Source organism: Corythoichthys intestinalis, chromosome 17 (assembly GCF_030265065.1).
Source record: "Corythoichthys intestinalis isolate RoL2023-P3 chromosome 17, ASM3026506v1, whole genome shotgun sequence".
NCBI lineage: Eukaryota > Metazoa > Chordata > Actinopteri > Syngnathiformes > Syngnathidae > Corythoichthys > Corythoichthys intestinalis.
Genome location: NC_080411.1, coordinates 10989813 through 11013630, shown reverse-complemented (window position 1 = coordinate 11013630; position 23818 = coordinate 10989813). Strand labels below are relative to the sequence as shown.

The window sequence follows — 23818 nt, the reverse complement described above, 5'->3', positions numbered from 1 at the left end:
AAATTATCGGACAGTCATTTATATGCGATGACATTTTTCTGTTGTCATTCTTATGTTGAGGCAGCATAGAGAGAAATATTGGAAAAAAGTAACTGATAAATTACTTTTTTTAGTTACTTTGATAATAAAGTGATCAGTAAAGTAACTAGATTACGTTTTTTGAGATGTAATTAAATTAGGGCTGTCAAAATTATCGCGTTAACGGGCGGTAATTATTTTTTAAAATTAATCACGTTAAAATATTTGACGCAATTAACGCACGTGCCCCGCTCAAACAGATTAAAATGACAGCACGGTGTAATGCCCGCTTGTTACTTGTTTTTTGGTGTTTGGCGCCCTCTGCTGGCGCTTGGGTCCAACTGATTTTATCTGTTATACCATGAGTGAGCATGGTGTAATTATTGACATCAACAATGGCGAGCTGCTAGTTTATTTTTTGATTGAAAATTTTACACATTTTAATAAAACGACAACATTAAGAGTGGTTTAATATAAAATTTCTATAACTTGTACTAATATTCATCTTTTAAGAACTACAAGTCTTTCTATCCTTTAAGGGAATGTTAATAATATTCATGCCATCTTGTTGATTTATTGTTATAATAAACAAATACATTACTTATGTACCGTATGATGAATGTATATATCCGTCTTGTGTCCTATCTTTCCATTCCAACAATAATTTACAGAAAATTACGGCATATTTTAGTGATGGTTTGAATTGCGATTAATTACGATTAATTAATTTTTAAGCTGTAATTACCGTAACTCGATTAAAAATTTTAATCGTTTGACATCCCTAAATTAAATATATTTTTCAAGTAATCTATAACAACACTGGTCACAGGTGACTTTTTGGTATTGCTACTCGTACTGCGCAATCGCGAAGCGATCAATGAATGCTTTAGCACAGTCTCTGAGGGTAATCCGGGATTCATAGAACCGTAGTGAAATACGTAGCTTTCGTTCTTATTCCTGTTAACTTTAGTTCTCACTCCTGTTGTGAAATACCACAAACTGTACTCTTGAGCGTTCTTTTAATTGTAAATCAAGTACAGTGTTTTCTGTACTGTACTCCGTGCTTATTGAAGGAGCTACTTGCCATGACAACTGTAAAAATAGGGCTAGTAAAGAGGTATATTGCCAAGAGAGCTAACCTGGTGGGGATTTAATTAAGGTATGTAGAGGTGTGCGTGATAACACCGTCAAAGTCAAGAGTGGAAAAAAATCGAATATAATTAGAACATCCAGACTTGACTGTGTTAATTAACACGTTTTGTCTTGTTTAAAGTTCAGATCGGCGCGTGATAATGAGTGAGTGTGATGCCGGAACACTTATTAGCCTCCATGCCTGATGTTCTTTAAAAAGCCTATTAGAGCACAAAGCCTATTAGAACACAAGAAGTTAATGGCAAGGTCATTGTGACTTTCAGTACTGATTTACCATTCGTTAAAAGTTGTGGGAAGCTAAATGCAGTGGCTTATTCAGGTTAACTGTTATCAGCTTGAAAGGTCAAACGTAGTCATCGTAACTTTTTCCTGTATGTATAAAAATAAATAGGATGACAAAAAATACAAGTAACAGTTGTTGGTTGTTAAAGGGAGCCGTGGACAGAAAGACTTGTAGTTCTTAGAAGATAAATGTTAGTATGAGTTATAATAGTTTGATATTCAAACCCCTCTTAATTTTTTCGTTTTTATAAAATTTGAAAAATTAGTTTAACTAGTAGGTCGCCATTGTTGTTGACGACACAATGCACTGTGGTAGGTGACGTCACTGGGCAGCACTGCCGTACTTCCACGGTGTCACTCGTTAGCTACATAAAAATGTTGTTGATTCTGCCCTTCCAATTTGAACCCGAGCGGAAAAGTGATAAGTAGGAGAGCACTGTCAATATTTCACAAAACGAGCAGCAAAAGCAATTAAATAAAGGGCTCCAGTCAGATTCAAACCTGTGTTTCCTGTTCGAGAGACGAGCGCGTAGACCACAGGACTACACTTCCGCATGACGTTAGTCATGGTTTTCCTAATAAAGCAATCGCAACCCACATGCTTTGTCGGTCTGTGTGGTAAAACCTGTAAGGGAAACTCAATTGAAAAGTAAGTGCGGCTGACTTGACCAAGGAATTAGAAAACGCGGCTCACTTTAGATGGCAAGTAGACAACAATAACATAGGGATTGCGTAAAAAGGTTTAATGAACACACAAAAAACATGGGATCACGAAAAGGGAGACACAAAAAGGGTCCGTCACAGTAGTAAAGAGAAAAAAAAAGAAGAAAAAAAAGGGAAACCACAGGAAGCACCAAACAAAACAAAAAAACCAAGGCAATAATGTAGCTAGTAATAAAGGGATATAGAAACTGTCAAATGGCAGCAAGTAAATATCTCGGCAACCCGCCTAGGATCGGTTTAAAGACACTGCTGATGAGCTGCAATTGGATGCAGGTACGACGTTGGGAACTCCTCCCACATCTCTGTAACAAAACAATTTGACCAGCAGCAGAATGTGACAAAATCATGCCAATCGTCATACTAGCTTCGCTTGCTAGCTTGCACAGCTATTCTCCCAGTCCAACCCAACTGATTCCCTTAAAGTTCTGTTCAGTTTATTAGCCTGCGCTCAGACTGCATTCCATTAGGATTCATCTTCAAATCAGATTTTTAGGGCTGAGTGTTCACACTATTCCAAATCAGATCTGGACCTGTTGAGACTATGCAACATTATTGACACACCTGACAGGTTGCTGTGGCAACGAAGGCGTCATCCAGCATTGACCGACGTCACGGACGGTCAAATCCTATCTGATCTGTTCAGACTGAGTAGTTTCTTTCCATATCTGATCTGAAACGATCTGTATGTGGTTTCAATGCGCCTCTGAAATCTGATTTCTGTGCTTTCAGACTGTTCGGACTACAAAAGAGCCATCTAGTTTAAACATGGATGGGCTAAAAATAGGTTTTTACCAGTCTGAACAAGGCCTAAAATGACAAGTTGGATGATTTTTTTTCGTAGGCAGTGACAGAATGTTGCTTACATGAGTGACATTTTCCGATTTTTATCTTCATTGTTTTTGCTTTTTAGCTAATAGATGTTAAACCTATCTTAAAAGTTTGTATGGTGGTTTACTTGGAATTGGAATTCTAATGGAGTACTGATTTATTTATTTATTTATTTTTTTTTTTGTTAGATAACATTAATGTGAACGTGAATTGGACATCGATTAATCATTGTTAGTTATTCAACTTTTGTGACTGATGTTTTTGCTCTATTTGTAATTGTTCATTCAGGGGGCCAGCAACATCCAAGCAAGGCGTGCGGTGAAGGACACCTTCTCCAACCCTCAGTCACCACAACCGTCGCCCTACAGCTCTCCCAAATCACAACATAAGGCCCAGCAAAGCTTCCTACCGCCAGGCTGGGAGATGAGGATAGCTCCCAATGGACGGCCTTTCTTCATCGACCACAACAGCAGAACCACCACCTGGGTGCGTAACATTGTGCTGCTTCTCTTTCGTTGACAACCCAAAAATGACCGTTCGCCCAAAAAAGTGGGTTTTTGAGTGGAAAAAAAAGTTTAAAAACTCTACATGTCATCCAATTTTTGTCCACATAATTGATGTATAAAACAATTCTGGACGCTAAGGGGCAAAAAAAATTTCTATGCTTTAAATGCTTTAAATACAGGTGGTGCCCAGGTTACGACGTACTCAACTTACGCAAATTCGACTTTATGACGCCGGAGTTTCGTCCGCCATTTTGTCCCTGTTATTTTTTTTCGTCGCAAAAACAGTACCTTATTGTACCTCAATGTATCTTATTTTTTACTCTATTAATGTGACGTATTCTGTCCTCACAAAACGTGAAATTGGTCAGCATTACAGACATCAAACAAGGCAATTGTGCTTTTTGAAGCTTTGTACTTCCTTCACTTTTGACAATTTGTAAAGCTGCAACACACATATGTGCACTTATGTTCAATAAGTGCACTTGACACAATAAAACACTTGACACAAAAGAATTGGTGTTCAAACATCCATCTAGTCTGACTAACATGTAAATTTAGTAGGTTGAATTAGTCTAATTTGCCTAACAAAAGTTTGCTATCTTAAATGTTACGAATGCTAATGTATTTACAATTCTCATAGCAAATCGCTCAGGTAACTACACAAACTGTAGCTGTAAACTTAATTACAAATGCATACACAAACATATATTAGCTGAAACAACTGACAGCCTTACGTGGGCCAAACCTGCTGTCCTTTATCAATGTCAGACGATGGTCTGCTCCTCAGTCATAAGGCGACTGTCCAGCCAGACCCAACGCTGCCACCAGAAGGCAGTGTATCCTTCATCATTAAACCAAATGCAATACTTTTGGAGTTTTTGGATAGGGGTACTTAAAGGGTTAATTCCGACTAAATTCAGTTTACGTCGCTAGCGTGAGAACACAACTCGTTCGGGGAATACCTGTAATTGAAATAATAACTTAAATGCTTCTGTTTCTATGTACTGATTGTTCCCTAATCCCTTGTTTGTTGTCTTCTGCATAAATTAGGAAGATCCCAGGTTGAAGTATCCGGTCCATATGCGAAATAAGAACTCCATGGAGCCCGGTGAACTTGGCCCACTTCCGGTATGTCAATTTTGTCGCTAAAACGACCTGAATTGACAGAGTAAAATTGAAAAAAACTACCATGTACAGTATATGGCATTCGCTATGCTACTCATGTGTTGCTGTTGTTAAATCTTAGCTGCTAATGCGACTAGCATCTGGTGTTCACGTTATATATAGTGGAAAATCATTCGAGATAATTAGAATTATATATATATATTTTTTATTTATCGGGGTGTGATGGTACACACAAGTCACGGTTCGGTGCGTACATCGGTACGGGGGTCACGGTTAGGTACGGGTTCGGTACAACAGGAAAAACGAAAAGGAGTTTTTTTTGTATGTTTTTTTTTAATCGCAGCATTTGAAAGTTTGTTCTCTTGGCTAAAACTAAAACGCTGCTCTTACTGAAGTGCAAAATTTGTGTTTTTATTGTTCGACTATTCTTTAAACATAAACTGTGATTAACTAAGTGCAAAAAGTGACAACACATCCTTTTTAATAGGGATCGACTGAGGTAACAGTCAGGTAGCACTCGCAAGCGTTGGTAATTTTTTCTTATACAAATAAGATACAATCATTTTCAACTTTGGATTACACGAAGTTAACTGTAAACTATTACTTGTGAACACACACTACCCTATAAGATATATTTTTATATTGCCTAAAATAAAGTAAAAAGTGCAAATAGTTCCAAAACTGAAAAAGCATCTTTTGAAATAGTGTAAAAATAAATACTCACACAGTGTTTCAATGACTTCAGCTTGGACTAGAGCAAAATAAAATTTCCTGATTTGAAAATATAAAAATTCACTTCAATAAGTGTAAGTGATACTGCATTTGATAGTTCCCACTCTGTTCATTTGCCATAACTATCCTAGCAGTGGTATATGATACAGTGATACAGTGGGGAGAACAAGTATTTGATACACTGCCGATTTTGCTGGTTTTCCCACTTGCAAGCCATGTAGAGGTCTGTAATTTGTATCATAAGTTCTCTTCAACTGTGAAGGACGGAATCTAATACAAAAATCCAGAAAATCACATTGTATATTTTTTAAATAATTTGTTTTTAACTGCATGAAATTAGTATTTGATACATTACCAACTAGTAAACATTTCGGCTCTTAGTTATTTTTTAAGAACCCCTCCTGTTCTCCACTCATTACCGGAAGTAACTGCACCTGTTTTAACTTGTTACCTGTATAAATGACACCTGTTCACATGCTCAAACAAACAAACTCCAACCTCTACACAATGGCCAAGACCAAAGAGCTGTGTAAGGACATCAGGGATAAAATAATAGACCTGCACAAGGCTGGGATGGGCTACAGGAAAATAAGCAAGCAGCTTGGTGAGAAGGTAACAACAGTTGGAGTGATTATTAGAAAATGGAAGAAATTCAAGTTGATGGTCAATCTGCCTCGTTCTTGTGCTCCATGCAAGGTCTCACCTCGTGGGGCATCACTGATCATGAGGAAGGTGAGGGATCAGCCCAGAACTACACGCGGGACCTGGTCAATGACCTGAAGAGAGCTGGAACCACAGTCTCGAAGAAAACCATCGGAAACACATTACGCCGTCATGGATTAAAATCCTACAGCACACGCAAGGTCCCGCTGCTGAAGCCAGTGCATGTCCAGACACGTCTGAAGTTTGCCACTGACCATCTGGATGATCCAGAGGAGCAATGGGAGAAGGTCATGTGGTCGGATGAGACCAAAATTGAACTTTTTGGTCTAAACTCGGCTTGTCGTGTTTGGAGGAAAAAGAAGAATGAGTACAACCCCAAGAACAACATCCCAACAGCGAAACATGGAGGAGGAAACATCATTTTTTGGGGCTGCTTCTCTGCCAAGGGTACAGGACAACTGCACCGTATTGAGGGGAGGATGGATGGGGCTATGTATCGCCAGATCTTGGCTGACAACCTCCTTCCTTCAGTGAGAGCCCTGAAGATGGGTCGTGGCTGGGTCTTCCAGCATGACAACGACCCAAAGCACACAGCCAAGGCCACTAAAGAGTGGCTCCGTAAGAAGCATCTTAAGGTCCTGGAGTGGCCTAGCCAGTCACCAGATCTGAACCCGATAGAAAATCTATGGTGGGAGCTGAAAGTCTGTGTCGTCCGGCAGCAGCCCCGAAAACTGAAGGCTCTGGAGAAGATCTGCATGGAGGAGTGGGCCAAAATCCCTGCTGCAGTGTGTGCAAACCTTGTCAAGGACTCCAGGAAACGTTTGGTAACTGTAATAGCAAACAAAGGTTTCTGTACCAAATGTTAAGTTTGATTTTTTTGATGTATCAAATACTTATTTCATGCAATTAAATGCAAATTTATTATTTAAAAATCATACAACGTGATTTTCTGTTTTTTTTTGTATTAGATTCCGTCCCTCACAGTTGAAGAGAACGTATGATACAAATTACAGACCTCTACATGCTTTGCAAGTGGGAAAACCAGCAAAATCGGCAATGTATCAAATACTTGTTCTCCCCACTGTAACTTCTTTCACTGTTCGACTGACTTTTTTTCCCCCCTAATGTCGGTTGTTGGTTTTGGCCAGTGGTTCTTAACCGGGTTTTGATCAAACCTCAGGGATTCGGTTGGTAAGCCTTAGGCGTTCGGTGAAGGTTAAGAAAGCCAGAGCCTCATTTGTACGCTGACTAAATCTAAGCAAAGTTGTTTTTTAGACCAGGTTTTGAACTGGTTTGCCTTCAATTTACAGGGTTTATTTCATTTATTGCAACTGCTAACGCTATATCTAATGGGAGGAGAAATATGTTTGCTCAGTGGAAATTTGACTGGCTCTTGGTATTGGTTTTTTTTTTTTTTTTTACTCAAACATCTTCGCCGTCTGACCACGTGCTCCGAACCATGATGCCCGTACTGTGACTGTACATGACGAATACAAGTACCGTTGCACCCTTTTCACTACTAGTAGGCCATAGCAAGTAAAATGTCCTGCTCCGTGGGTTGGCATCACAAAAATTTAAAGAAACTGCAATTTATATAGATGCTCAGGGAGTAAGATGAGCTTTAGTATTGCATAAAAGGATTTAGTTTGAAGTCAATTTCATCATGACTTTCGTGGCGTGTGTGGTTGGCGTGTGCATGAGTATGTACGTTCTGTTATTGCTCTTCTGTTCTGGTGGATCTAATAATGTCCACTACTTCCTTTGCACCCCACCGGGGCCATGTGTGTTTGGCAGAACCTACTAGAGGAGGTTGGTCGGCTCCCTCCCTCTGCCTGCCTACCTACATGTCTGGTCTGCTACGCTGTGGTCACATCATGCCTGCAGACAGCACTGCGCTTTTTGTTTTTTATGGTCTTTCTATGTTGTTTCTCTCTGGTGACCAGCATGAATGGGTTATACCTCGTCCTAATTTTTCCTCCAGCTTCCTCTTTCTCTGCACGCCCTCTGCACCAGCCCCCCCTCCCTTTTGGCTCTCCCCCCAGGGCCTCTAAGATTACGCCATGTCTGTGTAACTGTATCACTGAGGGACAACAGCACCCCGTGCAGTTTTTAGCAAGGAGGGCGATGAATGCATGGTGGTGCCTCTGAGATGGTCCTCGGATTTGGTTCAGTTTAACTCATTGGCTGCCACTGACAGCAATAGGCAAATCCATTTGAACTGGGAGGGCTTCCAACCCTCCCAGTTAAAATGGATTGGATCAGGGGTGTCAAATATGACCCGCCAATGGGTACAATCCAGCTCGTGGCATTGTTCTGCTTGACAGGTACGTTGCAGCTTATTCATACTGTACATACAGGCAGCCAATGAATTACCAAAGAAGTGACCCCAAACAAAAAAAATGCCCCAGAACCAACAGAAAGTGACCCGAAAGCAATACGAAAATCCCCAAAATTAAAAGGAAGTGACCAATGAACAGAAAGCGGCGCGGAAATGCCTTAAAATCAATAGAAAATGATCCAAAATGTAAAGGAAGTGATCCTTAGATACACCAAAATGTACAGGAGGAGACCCGTGAGTGCCCTAAAATTGCAAGGAAGTAACCCAAAATTAACTCTTTGGATTATATTGACAATGATAAACTGACAACAATAGACATCCAATTCACTTAAACTGGGAGGACAACAGTTTACAAAATTGAATGCTTTTATTTTAACATTGGCGCCGTAACATCGTAGATGAAGTTGAGTCATAACCTATCCAAGTTCTGCATATTTATAAATAGAGATGTCCCTATCCGATCACGTGAACAAAAATCGAGCCGATCGTGCCATTTTGCTGAGGATCGGAATCAGGTTTTTAGTTAAAAAAATATGTTTGTTGGTTGTTTTTCTTGTCGGCAGTGCAGCTGGAGTTTGCTACTTTTAGTTAACGATGACTGACAGGTTTGTAGCTTTGATCTGGCGAGTAAAGGCTCTGTAGATCTACGATCAAAGGCACAAATGTGTTAATCATCGTTTAGTCAATCTTTGTTGTCTATAGGATGTTCTCGCGCCGTGAGGGTCAAAACATGAGTGAATTTGAGTGTACTCACCATACATTTTATACTCCGCAACACTCCTGCATAAAAGCGAAAGAGGAAGTACTGTAAAGAGTAGAGTAATGTAAAGTATTTGGAACTTCTGTTCAAATAAAAACAAAAAAACTAGACCTGCAAACAGCACTGAATGGGCCCTCGCAGTTTGGCGCAACTTGGACAGCATGCTGCTCAGGGTGGTTGCAGAACGTCCCCCTTTCATCATCTCATGGGAAACTAACATGTGCTTAAGTTGAAACTCACCTCGTTTTTTGGTGTGGACCCTCCTTGTAGATCCTGAGATGAGAAATACATTCACACAACTAGGTGAAAAAAACCCTATTGCAGAGGGTCCTACAAAAAAGGAGGTGCTACTGAGCTGTGCAGCCACACCATTATTTGGAACCAAAACGAATCTTCTAATTGGGCAAATTCAACCAAGTGTGCCAAATTTCGTGGCTCTATAAGCTGCCAAAGTCCCTGAAAATCTACTTCATTTTAATGCTGAACAAAGGATTGTCATGGCAACAGACAGAGACATGCAGACATGGGCCTTAAAATGTAGAATTACAAAAAGTCTTGTAACGACACTGACCAACCTGAAAAGAACTGGACACGTGTATGTAAAATGAGTGACTTTCTGTTGCCACTAGTTGGCGCTGTAGGGTTGATGCCCTTCAGGGTACGACTCTCATCAAGCACAGGATGTTTGGCGCACATACCTGTATGTTGTACAGGTAATGAATATAATGAATCTAAAATATATGAAAGTCTAATGTTTATCAGTACATTACAGAAAATAATGAACTTTATCACAATATGCTAATTTTTTTAGAAGGACCTTTATATCTGCCAAATAATGACTGTTCAAAATTTGTGGTGAGACGGTCATGTTCACTTTCCTGTTTGGACCCCTCTGCTTCAACGAAACCTCAGTATTTATCATCAGGCACCTGAACACAAGTCTTAAGGCTCCCATGATGCAGGTTTGAGGTCAATTGATTTTTTTCCCCTTGGAGGAGGAGCCTGTCTTGTAAAAAGAAAAAAAAGGGCATTTCCTGTTTCCAGCAGGGGGCGCCTAACCTAATGGGTAATATTTCACCACTTGGCACTCGGGCCCTAAAAACTTTTTTTTTTTTCGGTATGGGATTGGGATTCGGTATCAGCAGATCCTCAAAATCAGGTGACTCGGTTGCAAAAATATGCGATCGGGACATCCCTATTCATAAATGTAAGTTTAGCCCCAAAATTGAAAGCTCAGCTAGCGCAACTCATTTCATAGCTAAATATACATGCAGTGCAGTTGACAGTGAGGCATATATGTGAACTATAGAGTTTTAAAGCGAAGCAAAGCTAACTTCTTAGAATAGAAACGCCCTTGTTTAAGTTTTTGGACTCTACAGTTGAGGAGTGTAGTCTTGGCCTCTTAATCCCCTCCATCCCGCTTCCCATTATCTCCCTACTTGAATTGCCTCACTGCCGGTGCTGAGTGAGTGAGTATGTGTGCGTGTGTTTGGCCTGTGACTCTTCAGCAATGGCTCTCCGGTTAGAACTGGAAGTCGGATTTGATATTGGTGGTAACACGCATTCTGTGACGTGTCTGGTGGTATATGTAATCTTTGGAAACCTGACTCAAATAGGCCTGGTCATCACATGACAGATAAAAAGTCAAAGCAAAATCAAGCTAATTTGTTTTCAGGGTGTATGATTAATGGGAACAAGATCAATCAAACCTGGATTTAAAACAGATTTGAATGACAATTTGACTGTTTTACCACTGTCATTATTCTCAACCTCTGTTTTTGTGTTATGTTTGTAGCCCGGGTGGGAAGAGCGAATTCACACGGACGGACGCACTTTCTACATTGACCACAGTAAGATAACACCTTTGTTTTCCATCCTCTAAGTGGACCAGAATGTGGTTACTAATCGCCTAGTGTCTTCATGTCAAATACCATCTCCAACAACGCTACAAAATGCAAAAATAAGCAGCAGAAAAAATATCAAGAAGAGTCACTATTTGGCTAAATCATAGACTATTATGTGTGACTGACAACCATTCTTTATTTTATATCAGAAAATCATACAAAGCAAGTTAAATAATGCTGTTGAGATCTATCTTAACTGAATCTCAGTTCAGCCATTTTCCATTGTCAGCGGCTAGTGGTGAACACTTAGTTGCTTCTTGGGAAAACAAACATTAAAGGCTTGTTTGGGCATTTCCAGAGTTCAAGCTGCCAAAGTGGTGGAGGGCCAGCAACTTTCAGGTGCATCCCGTTACTTAAAGCCACACTTTAAGCAAACTTTTCAGTTTTGGTCAATGTTTTGCTATGCAAGTCAGCCAGTTGTTGTAAACATTAGCATTATATAGCATTTTAGCTAGCGGACTTTTGCTATGCAAGTTACCCAATGGCGCACCGCACGCTACACGTCACTTCCGCTCATTAATATTCATGACGTTAGCAACTGTTGATAAGGGGGGAGACGCTTCCGATTGTCACCAATAGTAAATGAATGGAAATGGTGTACAAGAAGATGTTTACAAAGCTAAACCTACCAATTATGTCTGAAAACGATGTCCCTGGTGCCAATTTAACTGGTAAAGACGTGGAAGAACATACAAAAATTGAGTTGAAGAGATGGCTTGAGTGTCAAGGGCAGAAAAGTGCCGAGCTGATCCACACCTTTTTCCTTACGCCACCGACAACGACGCTCTCTTGTTTGAACAAGCTATCCTTTACCCCCATATATCTTTCAAATGTGGACGGTCGTCATGTCTAGAGTCGTTTCTAAAGGTTCCATAGTAGCAGTGTTTGATCGGCATGTTCGTTTTTGAAATATTATCAGAAATATAATGGTTTGTATGCGAGGACGTGTCTCTAATCTCCCACTTGCGCTTTATGATGTGACATCACGGTCTCAAAATAGCATTCGTGCGGTACGCTATTGTAAACATTAGCATTACATAGCATTCAAACTAGCGGACTTTAACTGTGCAGGTTAGCCAATTATTGTAAAAATTAGCATTATATACCATTTAAGCTAGCGGACTTTTGCTATGCGAGTTAGCCAATTGTTGTAAACATTAGCGTTAAATAGCACTCAAGCTAGCGGTCTTTAGCTGTGCAGGTTAGCCAATTGTTGTAAAAATTAGCATTATATAGCATTTAAGCTAGCGGACCTTTGCTATGCAAGTTAGCCAATTGTTGTAAACATTACCATTATATACAGGGGTGCACATAAGTGGTCCGCATGCGCGCATGCGTACTGGACGTAGACAAACGCGCTGGCCCTCAACGTCTTCCATACGCTTTTGCGTACCGATGGCTGACCACTGTATTTGCGGCGGACACGAGAAAATCGCTTCTCAAAATGTCAAAGAGGCAGGCCCCACTGAGTACCGGTAATTACTTCCGTGTTCCCCCACCCCCGTCAAAAGACAGACAGACGACAGAGACGTCACCGGAGCTACCGAAAAAAAGGACTTTTGCTGAAAAGTGGCTGCAGGAGGTACCATGGCTAGAAGCAAATGATGCTCGCACGTAAATGTGGTACAAAATTTGCCGTGAGAATTCCAATGTCGCTAATAAGAGCAGGGCGTTTTATGTAGTAGGGTCAAAGAATTTCAGCCATCCAAACTTTGAAAAGCACGAAAAAAACAGAGCATGTGGCACTTGAGCAAACTATCGATGTCAGACAGCACTCCAGTTGCCCTGCACAGCGCCATGCACTGACAAACGTGTTTTTGCTCGCATTTCACAAAGCTAAACATGCACGTTCAATGAGCTCTTATGAGGAGGAGGGCATCCCACTTTTACAAAGGCTTGGAGTTAAATGTGGGAGCCGCATAATGCCCTTTATTTTGAATTAGTGCTTTTATGTTTATTTCTTTACTTTTCACTTCGAAGTAATGGCAATTTTGTTGTGCCAGTTGATGTTAATCGAGCATTAATTGTTAATATAATTAATTAAAGGTAATTGGTTTTAAGTAAAGCTTGTCATAATTTTATCGCATCAGGCGGGTCGGCTCTCAAGCTCAATGAGGACCAAGTCACATCTCCAGGTCCTCCTCTGAGAACCTGGGCAAAAAAATTATGTGCACCCCTGATTATATAGCATATAAACTAGCAGGATTTTTCTATGCAAGTTAGCCAATTGTTGTAAACATTAGCATTATCGTGTTTTTGTAAAGGGCTATAGAAATTTGATAGATTGATATTGCATTTAAAAAAGGTAGCTGAGTTTAGGTGTGCAAGTTAGCCAATCGTTGTAAACATTAGCATTATATAGCATTTAAACTGGAGGACTTTTGCTACACGAGTTAGCCAATTGTTGTAAACATTAGCATTATATAGCATTTCAGATAGCCTACTTTTGCTACGCAAGTTAGCCAATTGTAAACATTAGCATTATATAGCTTACAAGCAAGCGGACTTTTGCTAGCCTAAATGCTATACAATGCTATTGTTTACCAGATACTTTCTGGTGCGCACCAGATTCTTTCTGGTATTTTATTTCTGTCGATGTGCCTTTAGGGGCTGTGTAGAAAAATGTATTTTTTATTGTTAAATCTATCACGTACATATCTGTATCTGCTGTCATCGCTTGAGAGGAAATTATGTTGGTTCGTACATACCAAATAGCAATCCATGGCAATGTGGTAGCCCATCATGATCAGGTGGTGACAATGACTACCTTGTATGTGGTGGATGACTCGATATTTTAACGTTTGTTTTGTTTGCTCTAGATACAAAGAACACGCAGTGGGAGGACCCCCGCCTCCAGAGTCCTGCTATAACTGGACCCGTGAGTAGTTTTCCATTCAACGCATTGGAAACGGCACATCCTACGCTTTCAGCACAGTAGTGCTGTCACTCTTGTCATGTTCGTCACTTAGCATGCCAACACCTCCGTGTCAATCCCGTGTAACTCTGCTCAAGTTGTCACTTAAATTCATGCTTCCAACAAATAGTGCATTTTCTGCGCCAAACGTTGGCACTCATGCAGTTCTTTTGTTTTTTCTCTCCAGGCTGTTCCATATTCTCGAGAGTTTAAGCAAAAATACGACTACTTTCGGAAGAAGCTGAAGAAACCGGTAAGTGTGCTGTGGTTTATTAGCACAGTGAAAAACTTTGTAAATAATGCTTGATTGCTGACATTTTCTGTCGTGTTCTTCCTCACAGTGTGATATGTATTTCAGCTCATTGAATATTAATGGCAGTAATTTTGCTGCTCTGCTTTTTTCCATCAACACTCAAGTTTTTGTTTTCTAGTGTACAATTATGAGGTACTCAGTTGCTATGGCAGCTTAAAGGTCAACAACGTGATTAATAAAGTGGTAAAAGTGACTCAAGGAAAAATATTTTTGTTTTGCACTACACACATTATATCTACATCATATTCAGATATGCTTGTTGACTTGAGATTTAACGTGTTGGCTGCCATTGACAGTGCCAGACGTCCAATCTGTTTTGACTGGGAGAGGCTGGCAGCAATTCCCTGCCATGTGCAAATATTGCATATACAGTACCCAGATTGAGACAGATGTCTAGAACATATTACTTTGTGAAATGCATGTGACCATATTGTGACTTTAGCAGTGCAATGACAGTGACATTGTCAGTGGTGTGCGGCATTTCAGTAAAATGTGTTTTTCTTTGTGCTTGTTTGGTTCCTATTCAATACACAACTTTATATATTATTATATATTGTTAACTCATTTGCTCCCAAAAACGTATAAATACGTTCTTTTTTTAATTGCTTCAGTGTCCCAAAAACGTATTTATACATCTTTTGCGTTTTTTTTTTTTTACAATAGGCATTGAGAGGTTCCCATGTATCTAAGATACAATGCACAAAGCTCAAAACCCATTTTAAAGCAATAAAACTGGCCACTGGAGGGCAGTAGCGCATTTGGTAAGACCCCAACCAGATTCAACCAGTGCAGCGTTGAGTCCTTGCTGCTCGCCGAGCAGAGCACGCGCCGCCGTGCTCGCTGCTCGCGTCCCCCGCACCCTCCAGTGTCCCGCACGGAAACGCGCACGGCCAAACCAGTTTCCCCCCAGGAACACAAGTTCCCCAGGCGAACGAGGCAGTGGTCACCACAAAAGAAAGACTAAAAAAAAAAAAAAATCCGTCTTTACGAGACAGCCGGCGATCAGGGAAAAGTTTAACCCGCTGTCGCGGCCACCACGGCGTCATCTCTCAGTTAGTTTATATGTAATTAAATTGTTACTTTGCCATCAAAAGCTCTATTTGTCTGGTTGTTTGTTATTTTTAGGGCTGTCAAACGATTAAAATTTTTAATCGAGTTAATCACAGTTAAAAAAATTAATTAATCGTAATTAATCGCAATTCAAACCATCTTTAAAATCTGCCATATTTTTCTGTAAATTATTGTTGGAATGGAAAGATAAGACACAAGACGGATATATCCATTCAACATACTGTACCTAAGTACTTTTAGTTTATTATAACAATAAATCAGCAAGATGGCATTAACATTATTAACATTCTGTTAAAGCGATCCATGGATAGAAAGACTTGTAGTTCTTAAAAGATAAATGTTAGTACAAGTTATAGAAATTTTATATTAAAACCCCTCTTAATGTTTTCGTTTTAATGAAGTTTGTAAAATTTTCAATCAAAAAAATAAACTAGTAGCTCGCCATTGTTGATGTCAATAATAATTATGGTGCTGAAACCCATAAAATCAGTCGCACCCAAGCACCAGCAGAGGGCGGCAAAACACCAAAAAACACAAGTAACAAGTGGAAATGACACTTTGCTGTCATTTTAATCTGTTTGAGTGGGGCATCTGCGTTAAATGCGTCAAATATTTTAACACGATTAATTTTTTTAAATTATTCATGCCCGTTAACGCGATAATTTTGACAGCCAAACATTATTCAGATGTTTGGGATGTAACTAAAGCAAAAAATAGCTGTGTTAAAGTCAGTTATGTTTGAAATGTATAGGTTTACAAAAAGCTCCCCGTTTTTTCATCAGAAATTGGAAAATTGCTCAAACTAAGCTATTTTCTAATGCTGATTTCTAAAGAATGGAAAAAGATATTTTCTAATGCTGATTTCTAAAGAATGGAAAAAGATATGAACTTACTTTTTCTTCTGCTGAAAGAAGAGAGTCTAATCTTTCTTTTGGTGGGTTCCATGTTTATATAGCAACAGAACAGAATTTTCTGTGGGCCTTGCAAAATCAGTCAAAATCCAGTAAAACGGCCGGGAGCAAAGGGCCTTGCTCCGGTGAAAATGGCTGGGAGTGAATGAGATAAGATGGGCTACAGAAATAATTTTTACATGCCATACCTCATAAAATGTTGAAAAACACAGGGTTATCATGGGAGGTTCTTGAGTGTTGAGATGGCAGGGTACTGTGAAATTACAGATTTTAATGCATACTGTGATATCAAACAATGGTTTTTGCCTTTTCGTTGCAGGCTGACATCCCGAACCGATTCGAGATGAAGCTGCACCGCAACAACATCTTCGAGGAGTCCTATCGTCGGATCATGTCGCTCAAGAAGCCCGACGTCCTGAAAGCGCGCCTGTGGATCGAGTTCGAGTCGGAGAAGGGGTTGGACTATGGCGGCGTGGCCCGCGAATGGTTCTTCCTCCTGTCCAAGGAGATGTTTAACCCCTACTACGGCCTCTTTGAATACTCTGCCACGTAAGTGTACAAAATACTTCCTTCCCCCTCGAAATAGGGAAAAACGTCTCGCCATTGAGCTTGAGGTGTTGTGCTGTTTCCCCTTAGGGGCTTGTTAAAATGTCCTTTCACTTTGACTAACTTTTCCTCTCATTCAAAAATCCATCCTGAGACAATCATTTCCCACATTCAGCAAGAGCGAACATAATAGAAGACTCCTGATTGCCTGCTTTTGTTGGCGCCGGCAATCAGCTCACTTTTTTTTGCCATGTACAGTAGAGCAAAGGTAAAAAAAAAAAAAAAAAACGCCAAAAACTAAAGTTTTGTGATCAAACCCTTGAAAAGACATAGCGTTGCTCGCCCTACCTCCATTTCCAAATGCGATTTCATGTTCACAGCAGGGGAGGGAACCTCTGAATACCTCACGATACGATTTGATTTGCGAGACAAGGCTCATGATAACGATCTCACGACAGTTATCGAAACATTGATCAGGATATTATAATTTGACTACTTTTTTCTTGTAATATTACGCTAAAACCCATCGCGCGACGAGGAAAAAGAGTCCGGTCCGAACGCATCTTAAGAGCGATTGCTTTTTCACTTACATTTAGTCTAAAATTAGTCCAAGAGAGACTTTCTGGTGCATCAGTTCCTTAGCAACTGCAGGTAACTCAAGTGCTTTTGCTGTAAATACGGAGGAACATTGACAGTGCAAATTATCAGTTGACCTCTCCTCTTCCATATAGTTGTAATGACAGCAGGGCTGCAGCTATCGAACATTTTAGTAATCAAGTGTTTGACTGAAAATTCTATCAAGTAATCGGATAAAACATTTTTTTAAGGCAAAGAGCAATTATAAATATACATGAGAAAACAAGACATTTCAACCAAATATTGAACCATTTTCAGACAATCAATGTCTTTATTTTCTATGTAACTTGTTGAAAACAGCCAATAATTGCATCTGAGATGTGACTAGGAAAAAAATAAAAAAAGTTAGGTGTTTTTCCCCACATGTTCCAATTGAATTTTCATTTGTGTCAAGCTATTTTTAGGTTCTAGTTAAGTTTTAAGTTACCATAATTTCCCGAATATATTATATTCGGCCGCCTTATATTCGCACCTCAAATTTACTTGTAAAATCTAGGGGAAATTATTGTACCCGTGTATAACGCGCAAGCTAATTTTAGCACCAATAAATAGAAGAATACAAGAAAACAGCTCGTGTACAGATAAAGAAACCTTCATGCTTCAAGCATTGCATTGCATTTGTACGGTTCGGCGTTTCTTTCACTGTGATCGCCTTCTAGTTTGTGTTTCGCGAGAGCCGCTGACAGGTGATAACTAGCGTGTTGGCATTGAGTCAATCTCGCAGCGAATCAGCAAGCAGCTCAAGTCACGCAATGAATCATGGGAAATATAGTCTCGTGACAACACTGAAGTGGTGCTTTGTAATCTGTTCGCTTCTGTCAAAAAAACTACATTTCCTCAAGCAATTAGAGCCGAGAGCTGTGCCGAGCTGTGTTCTGTTAGCTCCATGTGTTAATAAAGAAACAAAGTTGTCAGCACGTCGTGTGTTCGATACATTTGTAAACAAAAAGCTCATAACAAGACACTATGCACGATCCGTTTAAGAGACGCTGGAGTAGTAGGAGGCGACGAGATGATCAGCGAGAAGCAAAACTTCGCGGTCGAATGTGGCGGCAGTCCGCTATTATTTTGTTTTCTTATTGGTGCCACAATAAAGTGGAGAAAGCCATCAACGACTCATCTCCTTCTCCCCCCCCAACGTTTTTACATTATTATTTTACATGCACGAGAGCTGCCGGATCAGTCAAAATGAACATGAAGTCTGATTTTTTTTTTTAACAATGCCATCAGATAGACAAAAACATAAAATTATGTGCAAATGCCTGCATCTTCAAATCATGAAAATAATAACAGCCTATATTTTACCAATCTTGTAATCTCGATGGGTCTTGTATCCATTCCATGTCAGGTAGTCTAGGCACATTGTTTGCATCCTGATTAGCGTCTGGCTAATACATGTAAGGTCCAACATAAAATTCCAACCTCCTCTTCTTCCTCCAACTCTTCAAAAACTTGGATCTCCTCCCTTGCGCTCGATCTATTGCTTATATCGCTGTTTGAATCATTGTTTGAAGGGCTTTTGTATGGCGGCCGTATGTACGGAGCTGCCATCGCTGTTCCCGGTGTGACGGCTCTAGAGCTGTCCCGACTAGTCGACGTTGTCGACGTCATCGATGACGTAAATGCGTCGACGGGCAAAACATACCGTCAACAGGTAATGACGGGTTAAAAAAAAATTACATGCGGATAAAGTTTAGAATGGCAGACGCTCGCGATACAAGCGGTTGTTACTGGTACCCCCAAGGGGGCCGCTATTATTTCAATGTGACCGGCGTTATCAGATTGAGCAAAGAGGAAGAAAGTGGGCGAGCGAGCGAGAGAGCGGGAGCAAGATCGGCGAGTTGGAAAAGTGCGCGGGCCGGGTAGCGCCGATTTGAGTGGCTTCGTCCCCCACTTTTTTGATTTGGTCAATAAAAATATCCTTTAAGAGCCATCCGACGCCTCTCGGTGTTTTTTATGCACGCCGCCGCCTTCCCGAGGAGGAAATCGGACAAACCCAGACGAACCGACGACGACGAGCCAAGTGAATCGCTGGTGAGGAGTTGAAAACACCGCCAATTTCCAAAAAGGGCAGAGATGGTTACACGTGAAAGCGGCATAAAGCCAAAAAAGCCGACCAGAATAACCAGAGCCTGGAATTATTTCAAGGAAAATATGGAGGGTGCCACTGTGTGTACTCTTTGCTAAGCTGAGCTCGCATACCACGGTAGCACGTCGGCTATAAACGAACACTTGAAGCGCCGTCACCCAAGTATAATTTTCGAAGACAACAAGAAACAACAAGCTAGCGGATTGTAAGTCCATACAACTCTCTAACGATTTTTTAAATGGAAGTTGCCTTTATGTGCGTCGTATCAACGCGCATTTTATTTAATAAAATAATTATTATATATTTTTAAAAATTATTATTAAATTTATTAGGATCATGGAAGCTCCCACTTAGGGAAAATATATACATATATCCTGTATATACATAATATAAAAATTATATATGGAAACACCACTGACCTGCTTACTGTAATCCATGACTGCACTAATGTTAGTTATTTAATATTATAAAGTTTTACATATAGTAGTATACTATAAAATTAATACTATATACTTAATTTTTGTTAATGTGGGTATGTGTGCCTTTCATTCACAATAATTGTGGTAATATTTCAGTGTGCCCTCTGCGTTATCTTCAGGTTAAAACAAACAAAAGTTGAACAGTTTTTCCCCCTCCCCCAAAAATGCGGAACGCACACCGGAAAGAGCATCTGAACTCACACAAAGTATTCTGAAAATGATTGTCCGGGACATTACAATTCATTTTGACATTTAGAACAATATAGACAATGACATACCGCAAAAAGAGTAAGAATTGTTTTGACTCCTGTTAAAAAGGTGAAGTCACAGTGTTTCCGTTTACATTTTTTTGCACCATTTAATGCCAGCAGCATTTGACCTCATTGTTTGTGATTTATTATTGATATTTATGTTATTTATTTATACGTTAATAAAGAATTTAGGTGTTCCAAAATGTGTTTTGTGAATTAATAAGCTTTAACAAAATTTTCATTATTAAATTAGTTAAAAAAAATATATATATATATATATATATTAGATTAGTCGACTAATTGTAAAAATAGTCGGCTGACTAATCGGGAGGAAATTCAGTGTTTCCCCTAGGATTTTTTGAAGCTGTGGTGGTGGGCTGCATCGGAGTCGGACAGCCTCACCATGTCGTGCCACAGCGAATTTTTTTTTCTTCATTTTTCCCCCCAAGAAGAACCATAACAAAGATATATTTGAAATATTTCATTCGCCAGGCTAATGTTGTACCTCTCAGCTACAGTACATGTATGTAAAATGCGTAGCTGATTACAGCTACGTTACCCGATGTACTAATGCGACTTTTTTTCTCGTGGCAATAGTACGACTTACATCTCGTAGTGACTCAGGGTTGGCAACCCAAACTGATGAAAGAGCCATATTTGACCCCAAAAAAGACAAAAAAAAAACTGATACAGTATGTCTGGAGCCACAAAAAATTAAAAGCCTTGTACAAGCCTTATAATTATCGATACTAGCTATATTAGCCTACTATAGAAATGACTAAGTTGGCTAGAAATACGTAATTAGCCTTCATGATTAAATGTTTATTTTCCCTGCAGTGGATCCTATAGAGAATGACGCACCACGTGACTACTCTGTTGTACTATGCCACCACAAGTTTAACTTCATTACAATATTAATGAATTGAAAGAATGTTTGTGTCATGTTTGTCCTCCTAGAAATCCTATTAAAACAAAAAAATATATTTCCCTCCCCCATCTTTTTCCATTTAAAAAAAAAAAAAAAAGCGCCGAAGCATCGCTAAAGAGCCGCATGCGGCCCGAGAGCCGGGGGTTGCAGACCACCGTCGTAGTCCTCCTTTTTCCTTTTATTTGACCCTCATAAGTACTACATTACCACAACAATAACAGTCCTTCTGTCAACTGACCCATTTAGAGCACTGGGGGAATTCTAATAGCCGTGTAAAGAGTTTTACTTGATTCGGTGAGAAGGTGAATAGTTTTTTCCCCGTTGTTCGTAAACTAAATTTCCACACAAAGGCACGTCGAGGTACCATTAACTTAGCAAGGAGAGGTATGAGAGTCATTTTTCGAGTGTCCCAGAGCTCGCGAAATTTGGGTGGGGCGGCGCATTTATCAAAGTTTCGTCAGCCGTAATTGTCTGAAGTTGGCGCGCCGGCGTTGTGCCGAAAAATAGCCACTCCACGTGAAATGTCCCCCCTGACGGGAGCGCCCACACGTCACTCGTACAAACAGCCTTTTCTTACCAATCGATGGAACCAGAAACGACGTTCTTGTACCGTGAATATGTATCATTTTACTCTGCTTGAACTGATAAATCGTTTACTGTGACCAACGCTCTGAAAATAGAGCAAGGCTTTATTTTGGGCCCCGCCTCTCCGCGCAAGTTCAATCAAAGTTTGCTTTCCGTCCAAGACGGCCGTCCACCGCTCACTTTCGCCGAAAAGTCCGATCGAAACTATTGTAATGCCCCGGATATGGGCAAGAAGGAGAGAAGTCTGTATTTGCTTACCCACTTTATTGTGGTAACAATAATAAAGAAAAACAATAACAAAATAACAGCGGGCTGCTACGACATGTGACCGCTATCTCTCGCTGTCTCGCTCGTTCTCCCATTCTTCCTACTCGTTCCCCTTGCGTCTCTTAAGGGGGGGCCTGCATAATTACGAACATTAGGCTACAATACACAATGAATAGGTGTCCGCTGAACTCCTCCCACTCGGCTGCCGCTAGTTTGAAGCGGCCTTAAAAAAAATGTTTTATTTAAATAAATAAATAAAATACATCTCATTTGCCAGGCGTGGCGGCTTTCATTTTAGTGTGGCGGTGCGCCACAATCTGTTGAATATAGGGGAATCCCTGAAATTAGTCGTTTGGGACAGCCCTAGACGGATCACTTCCGGGTTCGTCCCCTTTCAGGCTAGAACTTCGGAAACGGGATTATTTTGTCAAATATACAACATATAAATCATTTTTTCATGCTTTATTTGTTGGACAATGTTTAATTACTTTAATTGTGACCCTATTTGGCATGTTATGAAATTACTTCACATTACTGCTTTAAGCTGCTTTTATATTTATTTATTTATTTACAAGAAAGTGCAAAAACATCAACCATTTTAAAGGGAGTGCTTATTTTTCTCAACAATACAATAAAATTTACACAGGTGGAATGAATTCCACATTTTCTGGAAACAACGTGTCTTAAGAAATAAGATTTGTGTACTATATCACATGTTTGTAAAGTTACCGCTGGACTTAATCATGGTTTTTCACATTCTGCATATGAAATACACATTAGCGAATTAGCTAATTAGCTTCGCGCTTGGGGCTAACTATTAACATCTCAAAAACAACAACAATAAAGGCTAAACAGTTCAGGAGGGTTCGTGTACTCACCTTTTATAGATGCACACGGGTCTTAGCAACATACGCAGGACATTTTTTAATTGAAATGCCTTAAAACTACTGCTGCACATCTGAAAGACAAGGAGCAACGAACTATCTTTCTTCCCCTCTTGCTCAAAAAAATAACTTGTGCAGGGTCACAAATGTATTTTCCAGTCTTTTAAAAAGGAGTAAATCTCTCTCTCTCAGTAACCAGCAGCATTCATCGTAACGTGCTTGCGCCCGTTAACGGTGCCTGGGCGGCAGGCGTGTCTTGAATTTTGGTCTGCTACCAGCGACTGCCATAAAGTTATGAGGGGAAAATAATCGTTTTTGAACCTCTATGAATCGTAATCGAATCGTCATGTGTCGAATCGCGATGCATGTAATAATCGGTTTTTTTAACTCCTCTATTGCTTTAGTGTTATGCAAGAGCGGTCTTACAGTTAATCCATGAAACAGTGTTTGCCCTGGTTTGCAGCTTGAAATGCTCCCACACTTTTGACATTTTTTATATTTCTAGGTGCCTTTCTCTTCGCGTTCGTCGGCTTCTTAGTCTTTAACTATATTCATGTGTGGTTGAAATCAAATATATACGCCGCCTCTTTTTTTTCCTGTATGCACGAGACGTTGGCGTGTTGTGTCGCAATAAAAGTAGTGCTGGCAAAACGTCATGCTTAGAGCTGGCAAAATGAAACAATTCCTCAAGGCGGAGAAAATTCCTCGATCAATTTTTTAAAATCAAGTTACTCGAATTATTCGCGTAATTGTTCCAGCTCTAATAAAAACCTTAATTTGGTATAAGTCTCAGCCCACGATGAACTTGACTTTGTATGGGAACAATTCCTAGATCAATTTTTTAAAATCGAGTTACTCTAATTATTCGAGTAATTATTTCAGCTCTAATAAAAACCTTACGTTGGTAAAAGTT

The 23818-nt window shown here is 39.9% G+C and overlaps 1 protein-coding gene across 7 annotated transcripts in view; it reads left to right on the top strand.

Moving 5' to 3' along the window:
- The window catches only part of nedd4l (NEDD4 like E3 ubiquitin protein ligase), a 109309-nt gene that overhangs the window by 68917 nt on the left and 16574 nt on the right, over nucleotides 1-23818 (top strand). For all 7 annotated transcript variants that reach the window (XM_057818849.1, XM_057818847.1, XM_057818848.1 and 4 more), the window contains 6 exons: nucleotides 3292-3489; nucleotides 4560-4637; nucleotides 10923-10977; nucleotides 13851-13909; nucleotides 14133-14198; nucleotides 16560-16789. In XM_057818849.1, coding sequence (XP_057674832.1) covers nucleotides 3292-3489; nucleotides 4560-4637; nucleotides 10923-10977; nucleotides 13851-13909; nucleotides 14133-14198; nucleotides 16560-16789 — 686 coding nt within the window. The remainder of the gene's footprint in view (nucleotides 1-3291; nucleotides 3490-4559; nucleotides 4638-10922; nucleotides 10978-13850; nucleotides 13910-14132; nucleotides 14199-16559; nucleotides 16790-23818) is intronic.